General features: G+C 47.0%; 1 protein-coding gene and 1 long non-coding RNA gene across 2 annotated transcripts in view; one reads left to right on the forward strand and one right to left on the reverse strand.

Annotated features, from left to right (window-relative positions):
- LOC121446551 lies at positions 1-7,301 on the forward strand. The gene is made up of 5 exons (XR_005974064.1): positions 1-42; positions 4,287-4,317; positions 6,756-6,802; positions 7,022-7,053; positions 7,213-7,301. It is a non-coding gene; the product is annotated as an uncharacterized LOC121446551 (long non-coding RNA).
- Positions 7,302-8,094: 793 nt separating this feature from the next.
- Zcwpw1 (zinc finger CW-type and PWWP domain containing 1) overlaps positions 8,095-19,609 on the reverse strand; it is a 29,865-nt gene continuing 18,350 nt past the window's right edge. Inside the window, exons 8-17 of the mRNA XM_041648909.1 lie at positions 16,669-16,785; positions 15,912-16,032; positions 15,236-15,311; positions 14,751-14,855; positions 13,352-13,435; positions 12,813-12,879; positions 12,457-12,548; positions 11,343-11,403; positions 10,532-10,666; positions 8,095-8,408 (exon numbers count right to left, since the gene is read on the reverse strand). Of these exons, the coding sequence (XP_041504843.1) occupies positions 8,095-8,408; positions 10,532-10,666; positions 11,343-11,403; positions 12,457-12,548; positions 12,813-12,879; positions 13,352-13,435; positions 14,751-14,855; positions 15,236-15,311; positions 15,912-16,032; positions 16,669-16,785 (1,172 nt within the window). The remainder of the gene's footprint in view (positions 8,409-10,531; positions 10,667-11,342; positions 11,404-12,456; positions 12,549-12,812; positions 12,880-13,351; positions 13,436-14,750; positions 14,856-15,235; positions 15,312-15,911; positions 16,033-16,668; positions 16,786-19,609) is intronic.

The following is a 19,609-nucleotide window of genomic DNA, read 5'->3' on the forward strand; positions in this document are numbered from 1 at the left end:
TTTTGGGATTGATGGTGTTCCTCAGGTGGAAGAGGAGGAAAGGTGAGTGTCCAGACTGCATCCCCATCACACTTCCTGAATGTTTCCACAGGACAATCTGCACCAGAGTCATCGAAGGGGATTGTTGACAGCTCAGATCCTGGGGCTCAGGTGATGGCTCAGTCAGTAAAGTGCTAGCCATGCAAGCTTGAGGATCCATCACCACAATCCTTGTAGTCCCAGTGCTGAGCAGGGGGGACAAGATCATCCCTGAGGCTGATGACTAGTCACACTAGCCTAATTGTTGAGCCTCAGGTCCCAGTGAGAGACCCTGTCTTTAAAAACAGCAAGGTAGACAGCTTTTGAGGAGTTAAGGGTGGCTTCCTGCCTCCCCAGGGCAGATCCCTGACAGCCTCCTCTTGAGTCCAGAGTCAGGCTCTGAGCTTCTGCTTAGAGTAGCTGGGGTCTTTTTGTTGCTGTTGTTTCAGTTTGGATGACTGCAGGCCTGCACTGCTAACCCCACTGGGAATCTGCTTTAGCTGGTTCTCCAAGTGAGGCCTCTGAGGGTTCAGTCTGTGAACCACACAGTCCAGTCACAAACTCAGTTCTTCTCTGTTGACACAGCCATTTCGTCATCAGAGGACAAAGGGCCTGCCCAGGAGGAGCCAGGGGAGGGGAACGCAGAAGGGACTGGAAGTCGCCTCAGCTCAGCTGTATTGATTGCTCCAGGTCCCAAAGTCTGGCTTGAAACTGTGGGTGATGAGGGAGGCGTCCCAAGGACTGAGTGTTCATTTTAGAAGGAGCTGTGGTGTTGACAGACATGGTCAGAGGAGAGGCAGGTGGTGAGAGGAGCTCTCAGAGGAAGAAAAATTACATCCAATGTCACAGAATTAATAATGACAGCCAGAGGCAGAGATGGCTCCGGAAGTCAAGACACTGAAAATACTCAGAGCCCACACAATCAAAGGAAAGAACTGCCTTCTGTATGTTGTTCTCAGACACACGCACACCATGGCCTATGCACACTCACACACATAGTGAATAAATAAATATAAAACAATTAAAAATAAAAGCAATGACAGCCACTAGTGATCCACACCTCAGTCTGTGCACCGGGGTGGGGACAGGAGGATCTTACTCCATGAAAATTTATCTCAATCTCTCTCCCTTCCACAGAATGGTCAGGAAATTGCTGGGAGTCATGTAGGACACTCTCTGGCCTTCCAGGAAAGGAAAACCATGTCAGGAACTCTTGAGTAGTGTGGTGCTGGCGGAGGACACAGGATATGACAGGGGGAACCTTGTAAGTCAGGTCCCCAAGCCTCTGATACCAGAGGCAAAACCAAGAGGCCACCTCAGAGCCCTGCTCTGATGACATTAGTTTGTGTGGAAAGTCTCAGATGGGGTTCAAGAGGGTCACAGAGACAGGTCACTGGGGAGGAAGGTGTTTACTAAGAGTTATCAATGCCACGGACAGTCAGAAAGGCAGACAGCAGCATGGCAGGGGGGCTAAGAGATGCCAGGCCCCACCAACATGGCAGAGGCTCTAGGAAAGGGGGGCTCTTTCTTTATCCTTTGAGGATGGGGTGGTTTCATTGCACAAGCCTGAACCAGGAAGGAGGGAGGAAAGGGAGCAGGATGTGTGGCCACCAATGCCCTCTGACATCAGTCACTTGCGAGGAGAGAAACCCTGGGGCTGGATGGAAGTATGTCAGCTGGAGAGTCACGGTGTCTCAGGAGGGAGTCTGTGAGGGGTGAAGGACGGTGCTGCGGCCTGAGCAGCGGCTGGACTCTGACCTTACAGTCGTAGGGTGTCGAGGACAGACTGGAGGTGCCAGGCTGCGTCAGTTACCACTGTGGTTGCCCATGGAGACGAATGGCCAGGACCAGGTAAAATTCAAGGCAAAAGCTCTCAGATTCTGAGACGAGCCCAAGTGGTAGTGCCTGTCTGTAAGTCCAGTGTGTGGAAGGTGCAGGCAGGAGGATCAGCATTCAAAGTCCTCCGTGGGTGCAGAAGATCTCAAACAAACAAAAACTCAGTGCTTAGACTGACACAGGGACCAGAGAACAGGAACAAGTTTTGTTTGTTAAAAACAGTTTGATGAAACCAGCATGCCCTATGGGGACTGAAGGAGGAAGTCTGTCTGAGGGGGTGCAATGGCGGTCACTTTCCTCTGCTGTGATAAACCGTCATGATCAAAAGTACCTTGTGGAAGAAAGAGGTCATTCTCACTTGAGGCTCCAAAGCAAGGTTAATAATGGCGGGTCAGTGAAGCAGGACACTGAGCGGTCACATCTCAACCACAGGCAGAAAACAGAGAGAAAACGGAAATGAGGTGGAGCAATACGTTGTCAAAACACACACCCGGTGACACACACCTCACCAGAAGGCTGCACCTCCTAAATGTTCCATAACCTCCCCAATATGACCAAGGGTGCAAACAGGTGAGCCTATGGTTCCGATTCTTCCTTCAAACCTGCACAAGGGTAGACTGAGCAGCTGAGTCTGGGATGGATTTGAAGTGCCCGTGTGGATCTGACAAAGCTCTCCTAAAATATAAATAAATAATAAAATGTCTATTTATAAGTCAAAAGAGAAGACACAGAGAGATGGTCTTATTCTTAAAAAATATCCCTTGGGGTCCCCCGCCCCGCAGCAAACTCTGGCGGGTCCCAGCAGTGCCGGGCGCCGGCTCTAGGGTCCGGCACCCGAGCAAGCGGCTACAGCTTCTCACCAACGGGAGGGCACGCACGCGGTGGGTCAGACATACAAACACAAAAATAGCCATAAGTGTTTATTAAAGAGGGGGAGAGAGAGAAAGAGAGAGGGGGGGGGGGAGAGAGGAGAAAGAAAGGAAGGGAGAGAGAGGAGGAGAGAGGCAGAGCACCGTGTGTACACCCGTGAGGAAAACAGGAAGAGAGGGCTATGGTGGGCGAGGTCAGAGGTTAAAAGGAGTGGGCGTGGCCAGGGCAGGGACCAAAAGAATAACAGATGGTTCAGGAGTTAAGAATATGTGTTGCTTCAAGGCCAGCCTGGTCTACAAGAGCTAGTTCCAGGACAGGAACCAAAGCTACAGAGAAACCCTGTCTCGAAAAATCAAAAAAAAAAAAAAAAAGAATATGTGTTGCTCTTGCAGAGACCCAAGTTCAGCTCCAGCACCCATGTGGAGCAGATCACAAGCTCCTGAGCATCCAGGGCTCTCTTCTGGCCTTCTTGGGCTTGGGAACACAGATGGCACACACAACCTCACACAGAAACACACACAGTCACACACAACCTCACACAGAAACACCACACACACACAGTCACACACACACAACCTCACACAGAAACACACAGTCACATACACACACAAATAAAAATCTTTAGAACTACAATGTAAAACACTTGGGGAAAAAGACTAAGGAGCCAAATGACTTGTTCCCAGAAACACAGTGGGTGACATTGTCAAAGGAAAGAGGATGCAGGTGAACAAAGAACATCTCATTCATAAAATGGAAAAGAAACAGTCAAGAAGTCTATATCGGGGCTCCACAGTAAGGAGCACTGGCTGCTCTTGCAGAGAACCTGAGTTCTGCTCCCAGCACCCACATCAGGCAGTTTACAACCACCTGCACCTCCAGCTCCAGGCCTACCCGAAGCTCTCTCCTGAATCCACAGGCATCTGCTCTCATGGGCATTACCCCCAAAACATGCGCACATCATTTTAAAATTCTAAAACCAAACCAAACAAAAAAATGCTAAAAGCTACAGTAGCTAAATAAATAAATAATTTTTTAAACAGCTACGGTTGCCCTCACAGAGTAAAAGGTGTTGGTGTCCAACCTGGGAGCCACATGTTGGAGGGAACAGACTCCTGCAAGATGTCCTCTGACCTCCACACAAACTGTGGTACACCCCCTACCATATAATAAATAAGCGGCAATAAAAAGTTAGAGTAATTAAAAGAGCAGAACAAGACAAACAGACAGATAGAGTAAAATACAATCGAGAAGGAGGCGGTTCCTAAGGGCACAAAAAGGAAGGCAGGAGAAAGCAGAGTAGACAAGAAAGTTCAAGATCAGGGGGACTGAGGTTTGGTGAAGGAACAAAGGAGACAGGGGTGGGGCCTGGACCTGGCAGGGATTTGGGGGAGGGGTTGCCATGTGGGACAGCAGCCCAGCAGAGGTAGTCCAGGCTCTTCCCTCACTGTCTGGGGCGGTCTCTTTGCTCCCCTGTCCTCTGAAGGAGCTGAATATAGAGGACAGCTGAGGGGCAGATGGACGATCAGCACGGATGTCACACTGACACTGTTTCTTCCCCACAGGCCAGAGGACTAAAGCCGAAACCCCAGCCAGGTGAGCCCCATCCTGTCCTCTGCAGGAGCAGCCAGTGCTCTTGCCCACTGAGCCATCTCTCCAGCCCCTTCAAATGGCATTAGAAGAACAATGGAGAACCGCACACAGGGCTCTGCACATCTCCCCTCCTCTGACTCATCCTGTCTGCTTCCTTCATGTCCTCCATGACGCCATGCTCTTCAGGGCCACCAGCTTCACACACTGACAAGGGGTGCAGCAGAGTCTCAGGGAGTCTCCTTCCAGAACAGCCCCCACCCCAGGCCTCATGGTGTCTTTCTCCTTCTCTCCTTCCATTTCCTAGGCTTCCCTCTCTGTGGCTCTGGCTCCTCTCAGCCTTGAACATCGGCCTGGATTCTGCCAGCTCTCCCATCTTTCCCTTTCTTCTCTCTGCCTTTCTCTATGGTCAGTGAGCCCTGCTCCCCAGGAATCCTTTGTTCTAGGTCTTCCATATCTTTTGCCCTTTTCTCTTCACCTCCCAACGTCTCTGCCCTTCTCTCCTGTCTTTTCTTTTCCTTACTGCACATGCCCTGCTCTGAGCCTTCTAAATTTTTTCTGAGAAAGGGTCTCAGATTGGCCTGGCTGGCCTTGAACTGACTATGAAGCCAAGGGTGACCTTGAACTTCTGACCCTTTCACTTCGACTCACCAGCTGTTGGAATGACAGGCATCACACCACACCTGGTTTATGAGGGGCTGGGGATGGAATCCAGGACCTTGTCAATTAACACAAGCACTCTGAGAGCAACACTGCATCCCCAGCTCCTCCCTCTTTCCTCTCCCTGTGGCTTCTTTGGCCAGATGTCCTTCCTCCAGTCTTATTTAAGGTCCCTTCTTCCAGGACCTTAGCCTGAGCACCTACCCAGATCTGAAATTTTTTTGCCTTCTAGTTTTAATCAAGAAAGTGAGAGAGGATAGTGTCGGTTCTTCCTATTTCTAGTCTCTGTTCCTGCCCAGCATAAGGCGGTTTCCTAGAGTGACTCACCCTCAGCTAGTGCTAAGAGACCTCAGCTAGGCCCCCTTACCAATGGCCTCTCATTCCTCTTCCAGAGAAGGCCGAACACCAACATGTACACCGTGAGTCATTGAGGATGGCAGAGGCCACTCAAAGGGAACCAGCTTCTAGTGTGTGGGCATGTGTGCTCGGGTGTGTGTGTGCATGCATGTGCGCAGGCACTCATGCGCATGCACATGTGTGTGTTCTCAGGTGTCATCCACCTTAAATAATTATTTTTATTGCATTTACCTATTTGTGTGCATGTGTATATGTGTATGTGTGGGTATGAGCTTGTCACAGCACACATGTGGAAAACAGAGAACAACTTCTGAGAGCTGTCTTTTTCCTTCCACCTTGTGGATCCCTGGGATGACATCAGGTGTCAGTCTTAATGGCATGGTTTTACCCACTAAGACATTTCACCTGACCCCACTTGGGTTTTTGTTTGTTTTTTTTTTTTTTTGAGACGGTCTCACACTGGTCTGGAACTCACCAATTAGACCTGGTTGGTTGACCAGTGAACATCAGGAGTCCCCCTGTCTCCACCTCCTGAGCACTGAGAATACAAGCATGCACCACATCCCCAGTCCTGTGTGTGTTATTACATGTTATTGTGTGTGTATATGTGCAGTGCACATGTGCCCGTATGTATAAAAGGCAGAGATCAACGGTGTTCTTTCTCAGTTTCTCTCCATTCTATTTTGTGTTCCTGCATGTATGTTGTGTTTATATGTGCACTTGTGCATGTATGTGGAGGTCAAAGGTCTATGTTATGATTCTCCTCAGTTTTTACCATCTTTATTTAATATTTATTTTGAGACCTTTAGAGTAAGGTCTCTCACTAACTGAAGATCATCAGTTTGGCTGGGCTGTGCAGACAACAGCTTCAGGGATCCCACCCATCTCCACCCCTACCCTTCAGGCACATTGTACCCAGAACATTTTGTTGTTGATTTTTTTTGAGACAGGGTTTCTCTCTGTAAACATCCCTGGCTGTCCTGAAATAAACTTTGTAGACCAGGTTGGCCTCAAACTCACAGAGTGCTGGGTTGAAAGGCATGTACCACCACTGCCTGACTGACTATGCCCAGCATTTTTTACATGGGTCCTTGGGGATCTAAATTTGGGTCTTCATGTTTGGGAAGCAGGCCCTTTGCCAACTGAACCATCTCTCCAGCCTTCTACTTCATCTTCTGAGACAGGGTCTTTCACTGAATCTAGAGCTCATCTGTTAGTCCAGGATGGCCTGTGAACTCCAGGGACTTCTCTGCCTGTCTCTGCTTCTCCAGCATTCAGCTTTATGTGGGTGCTGGAATCTGAAGTCAGGACGTCATGTTTATGTGATAAGCATTTTACTAACTGGGCCATCTCTCCAGCCCAGCACCTAATGTCTTAATTCTTTCTTGCCCTGCCTCTAATCTGTTGCCCATCTTTTTCTCATGCAGGGAACTCATTGAAAACACTGAGAAATGTGAGCAAGTTAAGCCCAAAGGTAAATTCTGCCAGCTTCCTGTTTCACACTTGGCTCTGCCTTCTTCTCCCAAGACCCTGCACTTACACAAGCATTCCCTCAGTGTTTTCGCCTGTCCTGCCCTCACCCTGTCCCTCCCAAGTAACCAAGGTCCTCACCTCATGCTTGGAACTCCCAGCCATCTGTCTCCCTTCCCGTCATACACCTTGACTTCAACACTCCATGTTTCTTTTTCTCTAGGACGATATGAGGACCCCAAAGAGAACCCCAAGGTAAGCGATTCTGACTCAGGTCTGAAGGAGTTAAGGGGGTGTTGATGGAGGCAGAAGGTTGGAGGTCAGAGGTGTGGGGGGACACTCAGGCTGCAGCTGCTGCTTTATGGAGCCTCAGCTGCACTGCTGCTATCTAATGCCCTGTCCCCACCCCCGCAGGACAACAACATCGTGTATGCCTCCATTGCCCTCTCAAGCCCGACCTCCCCAGGAACACCAGCCTGCCCGCCTGTCCATGAGAACCCCCAGGAAGAGACTGTATACTCCACCGTGAAAACCAAATGAGCGGGTCTGGGTGACCATCTCGGAGTCACCTGTGCTTCTAGTAGGAAGACTCCCAGCTTCCTCTGATACCACAGTCAGACGCTCACGGGTCACAGATACCCATGGCCAGGACGGAAATTCACACGTCAGAAACTCAGAGAAACTGAGAAACTCCCAGTTCCCTTTTCTAACCTGTTAGGCCCTTTTCATACAAATAAAAAGATCTACAGAATTTGCCTAAATGAATCTAATTAAGGGTCACTAGTGTGACCCGTAACTTCTGGCCCTCTGAGGACCCTCCTCTATCACTTTTTTCGAGTGGCCCAAGGCAGGGGATGCTCCAAATGCTGGCAGCTGTCCACACGATGTGCACCCACATCTGTGAGTGTAATAACCAGCACACACTGCGACTGGTCCCCATGCACCACCGCACAGGACATCAGCAATAGCCCTAGAGAGATGGTGTGAGACAGGGAACTGAACACCAGATGGTCACGGTGCTTTCCAAAGGTCAAGTCGCTCCCAGGAAGGAGAGCCAGGACTCACAGACACGCTGTCCTGGAGGTTCCCCAGGTCTGGGTCTCGCTGCTGTCCCCAGCCTCCTGTCCCCTCCAGAGCAGGCATTCTGCCATAGAGACAGGAAAGGAAGCACACCTCAGCAGTAGCCCAGAGACCTGCTTTATTGACACGGGCTGCACAGCTCTGACTAGAACCACTTGGCGGTCAACAACCCTGACATTTAATGGCTACTCAAGAATGTAGGAGGACCAGAGCACGCTATTCCTCAAAAAGGGCCGCCAGGAACTCCTCAGAGCCGTCCCTCTGCTGCGAGTCCCCCCTCTCCTCTGGCTCTCCAATGTCTTCCATGAGTTGCTCCAAGTCCAGGTCACTGGAGCCATCATCTTCAGGGGGAAAACTTGCTGCCTCCTGTGTCAGGGGCTCCTGAGGTCCAGGACCTTCCTTTCCCAAAGGACGAACCCCATGCTGAGCTAGTGGGGTCGGGCACTCTGATACAATTTTAATTTCTTTCTCCTCAGGTAAGTTGATTGCTGAGGCCTTGCTTTCAGGAGCCTTAAATTTCTTTTTAGGGCCTAAAGAAAACAAAGTTGAGAGTCCCTTTATGTTAACCTATCCTGATGTCTTACAAATAGACTTCATAATTCTTATGCTTAAAGCATCTGAAAGGATAATTGCCATCAGAATGTGGAATACAGACTTTCGGGTCACACATGGGCTCTAGCCTCGTGTCAGCTGTGTATTCAACATGGGTCCTGAACAAATCTGAATATCTGAGTCTTAGGGCTTTGTATCTGAAACGTCAAGGGGCTGGAAAGATAGCTCAGGAGTTAAAAGAACTTGCTGCTCTTGAAGAAGACTGGGTTTCAACCCCAAGGCTCACAAAGTGGCTCACAACCACCTGTAACTCCAGTTCCAGAGGATATGGCACCCTCTTCTGGCCTCTGTGAGCACCAAGTATACATATGATGCACAGGCATATATGCAAGCAAAACACCCATACACATAAAATTTTTAAAAAATAAATAAGTAGCCGGGCGATGGTGGCGCACGCCTTTAATCCCAGCACTCGGGAGGCAGAGGCAGGCGGATCTCTGTGAGTTCGAGACCAGCCTGGTCTACAGAGCTAGTTCCAGGACAGGCTCCAAAGCCACAGAGAAACCCTGTCTCGAAAAACAAAAAACAAAAAACAAAAAAAAACAAAAAAAAAAATAAATAAATAAATAAGTGTCAGAAATCTAAGGCCCATTCCATGAGATGGAATCCATACCTGGCACTGTTAAATGGTCCAAGAACCTGTGTGTAGACAGATCTTAGGCCCTAAGGGAAAATCCAATACCATTATTCTACTTAATGGACATGGAATTACCACACACCTCTACCAAAGGCTCAAGGATGTTTGAGAAAGAAGGGGAAATGCAAAAGGTTATTTTTGAATATAACAGGGCAGTTGCACATATGAACTCAGTGATTGTGACAGCAGGCATAAGATCTGTGCAAACTTAAGCCAGATACAAATCCAATATGGAAAGGGCCTGAACTCTCACTACTGGCTGAAAAGCTACTGGCATTTTTAAAATAAGATTTATTTTTATTTTGTGTGTATGGGTGTTTTGCCAGTGCCCAGGGGGGTCAGAAGAGGGTATGAGATCCCCAGGATCTAGAGTCATGGATGGTTGTAAGCCATCATCATGTTTGAGTGTCAGGAACTGGGTCCTCTGGAAGACCAGCCAGTGCTGGATTGAGCTTGATATCTGATGAGAAAGGGAAAGTCGGTTGTCTTTAGTGGTATGACTGACCCCTGAGAAGTCAACCACACTCCAAGCCAGGCCCCACTCCCAAGACTAGCTAACTGAAATTGATGGGGTGAGGGGAAGAAGAAAACTCATGTTTGTGAGGTTAGGAAGAGAAGGAGGAAGAGTGTAGATACAGGAGAAGTCGAAGGATGAACACGACCAAAGTACACTGTATGAAATTCTCAAGGTGGGCAGTGCTAACACATTCCTTTTAATCCTAGCACTCAGGAGGCAAAGGCAAGGCACAGGTATCTCTCTGAGTTCAAGGTCAGCCTGGTCTACACAATGAGTTCCTGGTCAGCTAGGGCTATATAGTGAGACCCTGTCCCCCCCTGAAAGAAAGAAAGAAAAAAATAAAGAAAGAAAGAAAGAAAGAAAGAGGGAAGAAGAGAAAAGAAAAGAAACCTACATGGTAGAAAGGTAGAACTGACTCCCAAAAGGAGAGATCTGCACCATGGCGTGCACACATGCATTCACACAAATGGCTCAGTGTAAAATGCCAAACATCTAGTCATGGGACCACTGAAAGGTGTAGCAGAACATCATGGCCTGGAACTCAGAGAGCTGCCGGCCTCTGCCTCTTGAGTGCTGGGATTAACGGCCTTCCATACTATAACCGACCAAAATTAAGTTTATAAAGAATGTTCTAGGTTCAATCTTTCATTCAGAATTTCATTTATCCTCCTTCTCCTCTTTCTTCTTTTGGTATTTTTGAAAGAGTCCCACTCTGTAGCCCAAGCTAATCCCGAACTCATATATAACACAGGCCAGTCTCAGCATCACAATCCTCCTACTGCAACACAAACACATGAAGAGTTGTAGAACTGCTCAGAAATAACCCAGGGAGGAGAGATACAGACAAGGACTTTAGTCCCCTCGGCCTTCAAGTCTCTGAGCCATACCTGGATGGTCCAGGTCTGAATTCCCCTGTTCTTCTTTCCCTCCCAATATGGGTCCAGGAGGGACTGTCGACTCATTGCCTGGAGACTTCTTCACAGTTTTCTCTTTTGGAGTCCCATCTCGTCCTCCTGCTAGGCCTATATAAGCCCCAGGCCCAAGCGAAAAGAAAATGTGTTGATATCTTAGTAAGGAAGATGGTGGCCATGCATTTAGCTTCTGCCTTGTTCACATCTCTGGCCCACTCTCCGTCTAGCAGGCTTCCTCTGCGGCTTCCGGTTCTACCCATCTTGACATTGCTGCCCCAGGGTTTTCTCCCCACTATTGTTCTCCTCAGAACACCCTTCTCCAAGAAATCAACCTTGGTGACCAGCGCAGCTGCTGGAAAACACTTGCTCTTGACTTCTACCCTCCCTACCTGTGGGACTTGTAGTGATATTTCATATGTATTTTAATAAATAAAGGTTGCCTGAAGATCAGAGAGTAAAACAGCCACCCTGGTCAGCCTTAAAGACCAGGCAGTGGTGACACACACCTTTAATCCCAGTAGCCACTCTAGTTTGCCACAGAAACCAGGCAGTAGTGGTTCATAATTTTAATCCCAGAACTAGAGAGAAATATAAAATGGGAGGAGACAACTCTCAGTCAGACTCATTCTGAGGATTCTTGGAGGCAGGATTGCCATTTCAGACTGAGGTAAGAACAAGCTGCTATCTGTTTTGCTTTTCTGACCTTCAGGTTGAACCCCAATATCTGTCTCTAGGTTTTTATTAATCGTGCTACAGGGACTTGCCCCTTTCTGGCTGTCTTCCTTACCTCTTGACTTGTTTTTTTTGGTCTGTATTGTAGCTGGCTTGGGTCTAGGCAAAGTTGGGTTCTTCAATAGGGAAAGAACAGAAAAAAGATAAATTGAAACACAAAACTCTTTCTAAAAACCAAGGAGGCATTTAGTCATGTGATTCCCATGCCAACACGAAGAACTGAGTTCAATCTCCAGAACACACATAAAAAAGCTGCGTGTTGAGCACGAGGCCAGCCTGATCTACAGAGTGAGTTCCAGGACCCAGGACTATTTCACAGAGAACCCTGTCTCAAAAAAAAAAAAAAAAAGATGTGTGTGATGGGGCACATTTGTAATCCCAGCACCAGGGACATGAACACAGGTGCATCCTTGGGGCTTGAAGATGACACCTGAGATTGACCTGTGACCTCCACGTGCATTTGCACATACATGTGTGCGCACCTACATGCACATGCACCTGCACACACTCTCTTTTGTGTAGAGGAGGGCTAGATAATAATAGTGGGCTTCAGAAAACCAGATGAGGTTTGATTGCAGCCTGGTGCAATTTAAATATACAGCAGGACAGAGAAATTATGTGGTCACCTTTGTATTCTCAATGCAAAGACTGAATGCATAAGAACAAGGAAATAAAGCTGGGGCAGGGAGAGATAAACTAAAGACTGTGAGATGGCTCAGTGGCTCCAGGCCTGATAACTTGAATTCAACTGGAGGGACTCACGAGGTAGAAAAAGAGAACCAACTCCCTCAAATTGTTCTCGGGAATGCATTCATACGCCCAACAAAAATTTTTTTACCAAAAAAAAAAAAAGGTAAACTAAAAGAGAAAGTGAAATTTGTGTTTCAAAGTGAGGCTAAGAAAATGGGTGACATTCCACACAGAAGAAAGGAGTGGGAAAGGCAACTAGAGGTTTCCTGAAATTACATGAAGGACCAAAGAAACACAGCACAAACTGAGATTGTGATCAAGGAGTCCCACAATGAGGAAGGAAAGTTTCCCGTCATGGAGATCCTCAGGGTGAGGCCAGGGTCAGTGCCCGAGGCTGGATTCAAAGGGATCACATCCCTTCAGGAACCCCATGAGAAATGTCACAAGAATGTCCTCTGAACCAGTATCTAAAGCTTTACTTTCTTCTCTTCTTTCTCCTCCTTCTTCTCCTCTGAGTCCTTCTCTTTCTCCAGACAAGACTCGGGGCTGTTGGACTCACAGAGTGCCAGATCTAGAAGAGGGAAAGGACAGACTATGTGTCCAAGATGCAGTAGGTGAAGTGGAGATAGATGATTTCAGAAAATCCATCTTCCAGCTCTGCCTCTGAATCCTCGGAGTGGTCCCACCCATCACTGCGTATACACCCTCTCCTCACCCATCCGTCCGGATACAGTCACAAGACCTCCCACTAGAGAATCTGGAATGGAGTGGACAATGCAGGCTTGGACCTGTGGGGAGAAGGGGGCTCTCCACCCTCCCACCCCTACACTCCTACCTTTCCCTTCCCCAGTACTGTCAGATCCATTGTACCGACTCAGGAAACCAAACAAGTTAACCCGCTCCTGGGAAACCAAGAGATAACAGTGTCACCCACCACCCTCCCAGGCCCAGCATTTGCCCTATCTTCTAGATTCCAGTTATGACAAAATCTGCATTCATTTTCCAATCCACTTTCACTTGAAATATTACATTAGCTTTATCTGAACTTTTAATGGAGATTAATTATAACCTCTTTTCTAGTTTATTCATGATGGAGGAAGTAACTAGGAAAGAGAAATTCACGTTATTCTCTACCCCACCCCTGCTCCTTCCAGAGGAATTTGAGAGAAAAACGGTTTGGGCTGAGAGAAGACACTCCTGTCCAAGGATGGGGAAAGAAGTGGCTTGGCTAGGGATCAGGGATAAGGAAAGGGTGAGCTCTAAGACAAGAGCTGCAATGGGGAAGGCCACCAGTTCCCTGTTGTGCAGCAACAGGAGGAGTGGGCTCCCTTTGGGTCCAATGGGACCCAGCATGTGGGCTGAGCACTCGCCCACCTGAATATTGATCTGTTCTGCCTCGTGAGCCATCGTTATGGCTGCCTCCAGTTTCTGGCTGTAGTCCTTGTTCCTGCATTTTTTCTAAAATAGAAGGTTAGAATTCATAATAAATATACATCTTAAAAATAGTCAACATAGAAATTCTCAAATAACTAGTAATTCTTGAAATTCTTCAACTTAGGGCTGGAGCCCTGGCTCAGCAGTTAAATATTGCTCTTCCAGAGGACCAAAGTTAAGTTCTCAGCTTCCACATCAGGCAACTAACAACCATCTAAACTCCAGCCTCGGGGGATCAGAAGCTTTGGACATGCATGCATTGCACATACCACAATTAAAAAAAAATAAATATTTTTTAAAAAATAATCAATAATAATATTAGAAGAGTGACCACAGTATATCACTACCCACCAGACATTATCTCTTTTTTTTTTTTTTCTGAGACAGGATCACACACTGTAGCTCAGTCTGGCCTGGCACTCACTATAGCCTATTGGCCTCAAACTCACAGCAACTCCCTAGCCTCCGCTTCCTACATGCTGAATTATAAATGTGAATCACCACACCTGACTTAGACATTATCTTAGCTATGGGTGCTTAGTTGTCAGTTCTGGGTACTGACAGGACACTCCGTTCTTAATCTTTTGGGGCTCAGAAACAATACTCTCCTTCCCAGGAAACCTCTGACATTTCGGTGCCCTCTCCACAGTGGATCACACAGGAATTTGAAGGAAAAGAAGACCCACATTCAGGTGACTTCGCTTTTCAGCTTCTCACAAGTTCCTCTGAACCCACAGTGTAATGCTCGTAGTTCAGTTGAATAGGAGGCATACAACAAACATCTCTTCTTTAAGCTCCACAATTCCAAAGGTCATCTCGTTGAGTTAATTAAACCCAAAATGATTACAGGGATTATACGTGCTTCTCAGTTAGAGAAAACTAAAGACAAGGTTTGGAGACAATTATTTGGTTGTCACAACTAGAAGAGGGAAAAACATAGGGTAGAAGATGCTGCAGTGTCCAGGGATCTTGCTAATACCTGCATGCAGAACCGATGCAGCTAACACCTACAAGCAGAACAGGTGCAGTTAACACCTGCATGCAGAACAGATGTAGCTAACACCTACAAGCAGAACAGGTGCAGTTAACACCTGCATGTAGAACAGATGTAGTTAACACCTGCAAGCAAACAGGTGCAGCTAACACCTGCAAGCTTACCCATAATCCCAGGATTTAGGAGGCTGGAATAGGAGGATCAGAAGTTCGAGGTCATTCTTGACTACATAGTGAATTCCAGGCCAGCCTGGGATATGAGACCTTCTCTTAAAAAAAAAAAAAAAAAAAAAAAAAAAAAAAAAACTGTTCCCTGTATCACAACAGATACCCAAAGTTTGCTCACCACTTTGGATAACTCCAGGGACAGTTCCTGGAAGTTCTTCAGCATGCTGACTGAAATCCACGCACGAGAAACTGTTTCTCCAAAATATGTCACATGGTACTTGGACTGTAACAAAAGATAAGACTTGAATTCCTGCCCTTCTCTCTGCTTTTCCCTTGTCAGAATGATAGAGAAATATGGAAGTGGGAAGTCACAGGGAAGATGCTGGAGTTCATATCCTCCCTGAGCGCTGGCTCACCTACCCTGTTCACTTCACTGTTTCTCTACTCTGACCTCAGGGATCCCAGGAAACACATACTGGACAAAACAAAGATGCCCTCCTAGGCAGCAAATGGATCTCAATACAAGTTCATTTCTCTATGTGTCGATCTTCCTCCATATCTGTCACTCTTAAGTGTCTGCTTCCACGTGTCTACTAGACAAATCTAACTCTAAATATGTAAGGGTGGCTATGCCGCTGCTCGGACCAAAACCAGGAAACTCACCGGCAGGGAGTCAAGATGAGATGCAAAAAGAAAATACTCCCCTAGGTCAGGATCAGGTTCTATCATGCCTGGCCACCTGGGGACGAGGAATGGAATGGAGAGAAAGGGGTTACGATCAGAACACACCTCACCATCATGCACATGTGGAAAAGAGCAAGATGCTTTGTAAAAGACCCAAAAGCTATACTCCATTAGTCCCTGCTGGTGCTCACTACCAAATGACTACAAGGGAGCTCAGTCATCCTAGCAAGCCTGTGGACAGAACCAGAAAAAGGCTAACCTTCTCTTTACTTCACATGCCTCTCACATCTCAACTTTTTAGATATCTTGAAGCAGGGCTTGGTGGCAGATGGCTTACAATCCCAGCACTAGGGAAGCTTAGGCAAGCTCAAGGCCAGCATTGTTTCAAAAACAAAGCAAAACGGAAACAAGAAATTGCTTTAGGTCCTCCCTTTTTTTCACTCATGGCAGCATCATCAGACCCATTTTTCCAGAGATCTCACTTCCACCCAGGAACATAGAGTCTTCCAAAGTCTTCCAGCCCAGTCCTCTGTCTTTCCCCCTCACTGATGCTCTTTCTAATGAAGGTACCACATCCATGACAAGATTGCCATATCCTTTCATGACTCTACCACTCCCAAGTTCAGGAAAGATGTTCTCTGTTATGGTGCCCTACCAGGGGTAACCATGTTGCTTGGCCCAGATGATGGATCCTGGAATGTAGGAGGCATAGGCCACATCGCTCTCACACCCTGTCCAGGTCTCCTCGGGAATATCACAGCGATTATAATTCAGGTCTGCCAAGAGAGGAGACTGTAGAAATGAGAGGCCCAAAGGGTGTAACTAGGATGGAGCCCATAGAGAGGGCAAAGGGAAGTGGTACGGGCTGCAGGCGGGAGAGAATAGAAACCCCATAGAGGAAATGCAGCTAGAGCCAAGAGGAGTGCTGCCTCCCAAAACAGATTCCTGCTCACATCCCAGAGTGACTCTGCCCCCTCTGCGGAGCAGTGTGGGGTTGTTTCTCTAAGAGGCTTTCTCATCTGTAAAATAAGTACACTGGACAAGATGGTCATAATCTGTCCAAACCATTTCAAACATTCTAGAATGAATGCTAAAATCATTGGGTCTCTCTTACTTGCTTCTTCCCACATGCCATATATCCCTCTCTACCCACAATCCAACACCAACATTCCAGGAGGCACTGGTACAATCAGGCAAGGCTGACATACATGGAATTCACTCGGTGTACACATAAAGATTCCCAGGCTACCTTTGCCTTCCTCCCACAGAACAGGAAGATCCTCCCTCCTAGTCCCCACAAAGATCCCTCAATGACAGCTACATCTAAGTTGTACCTAAATGAAAGGAAACATGCTGAAGAAAGGGAAAAGCAATAAAAACTGGGGGGAGGGGACATTTCCCTTCCTTTGTACCTGGATTCTGGTCACAAGACCAATTATCTGGGAGCACTGAGGGATCAATGTCTCCACGTAGCTGTCTCCATTTCTCACACTTTGGAAAGGAACACTGGACCCAGATGAGACACTGGCCTGTGACAGGAGAGAAACTAAAGTAAGACAAAAAAAGTTCTTCCTTCTTCAGTCCAACTAAATTCAATATAACTTTCTCTGTGGCCCCTGAATCGTGTCTCAGCCATAATAATTAGTCAAGTCTGAATTAAAGCAGCAGAGTGAGAGCTCAGGGAAGACAGCCTAACTTGGTGGCAGAGCTGGTCTTAGAATTCAAGCCTTTACACTGTAATCTCTCCCTACCAGGCACAAGTGATGTTCTTCCTGTACCGACACCAAAGAGAAAGGCTGCTGTAGCCCAGCAGTTCAGAGCATGGACTGTTTTCCCAGTGTTTCGTTCCCAGCACCCACAGGGACAGCTCACAAATGCCTCAACTTCCCCTCCCGGAGATCTGACACTCCCTTCGGGCCTCCATAGGCATTTGCTCATGTGCACAACCCCACACTCTGACACTCATATACACAATATTAAAACTTAAAAAAAAAATTAAGGTTGCCTTAGGGCTGGAAGTGTACCTCAGTGTTCTGTAGAATACTTTCTTAATTTTTGCAAAGCCTCAGGAATCCATCCTTGTTATCACAAAGATACAGAAAGCTTGGGGCTAGGAAACTGCTTCCTTGAAAGCAGGAGAACTGAGTTAGATCAACACACTCACACTACCCATGTAAAAATGCTGGGCACAGTGATGGGTGCTTGTTACCGTGGCAGTGGGGAGACAGAGATAGGCGAATCCCTAGGGCTCACTAGCTAACTAGCCTAGGCTATTTGGTAAATTCCAGACCAGTAAGAGACCCTGGGTCTAACTCTGACATCACATTAACATTCCCTAAATACAGATCAGCACCTCTTCTGTGCACAGTATCTGAATTGTAATTCTTACCCAAATCTCAACTATTTATCTTTCTGTCATCAAATTACAAGTCTGTAAGGCTGAACAGATATCATCAATGATGAGGGCTGGAGAGATGGCCTAGCAGTTAAGAGCAATTGACTGCTCTTCCAGAGGATTCAGGTTCAATTCCCAGCACCCACATGGCAGCTCACAACTGTCTGTAAATCAGTTCCATGGGATCTTACACCTTTACACCAACGCACATAAAATAAAGTTAAATCATAAAAATCCTTAAAAAATATAAATTAAAAAAAAAGATATCTCAGTGATTAAGATCAGAGCACATACTACCCTTACAGAGGACCCCAGTTCAGTTCCCAGCATCCACCCACCTAGGGCATCTCACAACTGCATGTAACTCCACCCCTAAGGGATTGTCTTAGTCATGGTTACTATTGCTGTGTTGAAACACCGTGACCAAAACAACATGGGGAAGAATGGCTTATCTAGCTTATGCTTCCATATCACAGCTTATCATGAAAGGAAGTCATTAGAAGAACTCAAACAGGTTGGAACCTGGAGGCAGGAGCTAATGCAGAAACCATGGAGGGGTGCTGCTTACTGTCTTGCTTATTATGGCTTGCTCAGCCTGCTTTCTTATAGAACCCAAGACCACAAGCCCAGGGTTGGCACCACTGACAATGAGTCGCCCCCCTCCCCCCATCACTCACTAATTGAGAAAATGCCCTACAGGCAGACTTGCCTGCAGCATATCTTATAGAAGCATTACTCAAATTAGGTTCCCTCCTCTCTGGTAATTCTACGTGTGTCAAGTTGACAGAAAAACAGACAGCACAGGGTTCTACTTCCTCATTGACCTCAAAAGGCACTGCACTTATGTGCATGAATCCACATACAGACACACATACATAAACATTATTAAAAATAAAATAAATCTTTAAAAAAATGACCAAGTTGCATCCTTTAGGACCAATGCCCTAAGTTCATTCTCCTCCACAAGACACAAGTCTGGGTCCAGCACCCTTCTCTTAGCCATTTACTCTGCCCCTCACAAAGGCCATGGCTTCCTTTTATTCATTACTTTTCAAACCTCCACTTATATCTACTCAAGGTTCCAATATGTTCTATGAAACTTCACAAACTTGAGAAACAGTTATTCACACATCATCAAGCCAGTGTGAGTGTGTGTGCATGTGCGCACGTGTGTGTGTGTACATGCATGTGTGTGTGCACGAGCATGTGTAGAAAGAGAGGTCAGAAGTTGATGATCAGCATCTTCCCCTATTGTACCCCATCTTATTATTTTGGGGGTATGTGATTTGGGGTTTATGAGTGTATGTGTGTTCATGCATGTACACAGATGCACATGAAGCAAAGAAGTTTTCCTTGCTTATTATTTGGGCAGGGTGGGTGAGGCAAGGTTTCACTGTGTAGCTGCCTGGCCTCAAGCTCACAGTGCATCTGCCTCCCAAGTGCCCCAGCTAAAAGCATATACCACCATGCCTCGTAACATTTTATTTTTACTTTTAATTGTGTTAACGTAGGAGTGGGGGGGGGGGAGTGCGGTGCTCATGGATCCTCATGGAGAAAGGCATGGCCATTGGATCCTCTGGAGATGAAGTTAGAGTCAGTCGTAAGACACCTCCTGGATGCTCTGAACTGGACTCAAGTCCTCTACAAGAGCAGTAAACCCTCTTAACCACTAAGACATCTCTCTGGCCCCCTTCACCTTATTTATAAGGCAGGATCTCTCTGAACCTGATTCTGACAGGGATCTTCCTGCCTCTGCTCCCTACGCACTAGGCTTACAAGCACATGTCACTGCACCTTGCTTTTTCATGTGTGTTTTAATAAAGGCTCAAACTCAGAACCTCACGCTTGATCGTCAAGCACTTTCCTGACCGAGCCATCTCCACGGTACTCTATCTCCATCCTGATACCTGGACACTAACGATACTGCCCCACTCAACCGCAGCATCAGATGGCTAAGT

The sequence above is a fragment of the Microtus oregoni genome, unplaced genomic scaffold (genome assembly GCF_018167655.1).
Source record: "Microtus oregoni isolate MIOR12 unplaced genomic scaffold, Mior012 000003F_ref0000135, whole genome shotgun sequence".
Classification (NCBI taxonomy): Eukaryota; Metazoa; Chordata; class Mammalia; order Rodentia; family Cricetidae; genus Microtus; species Microtus oregoni.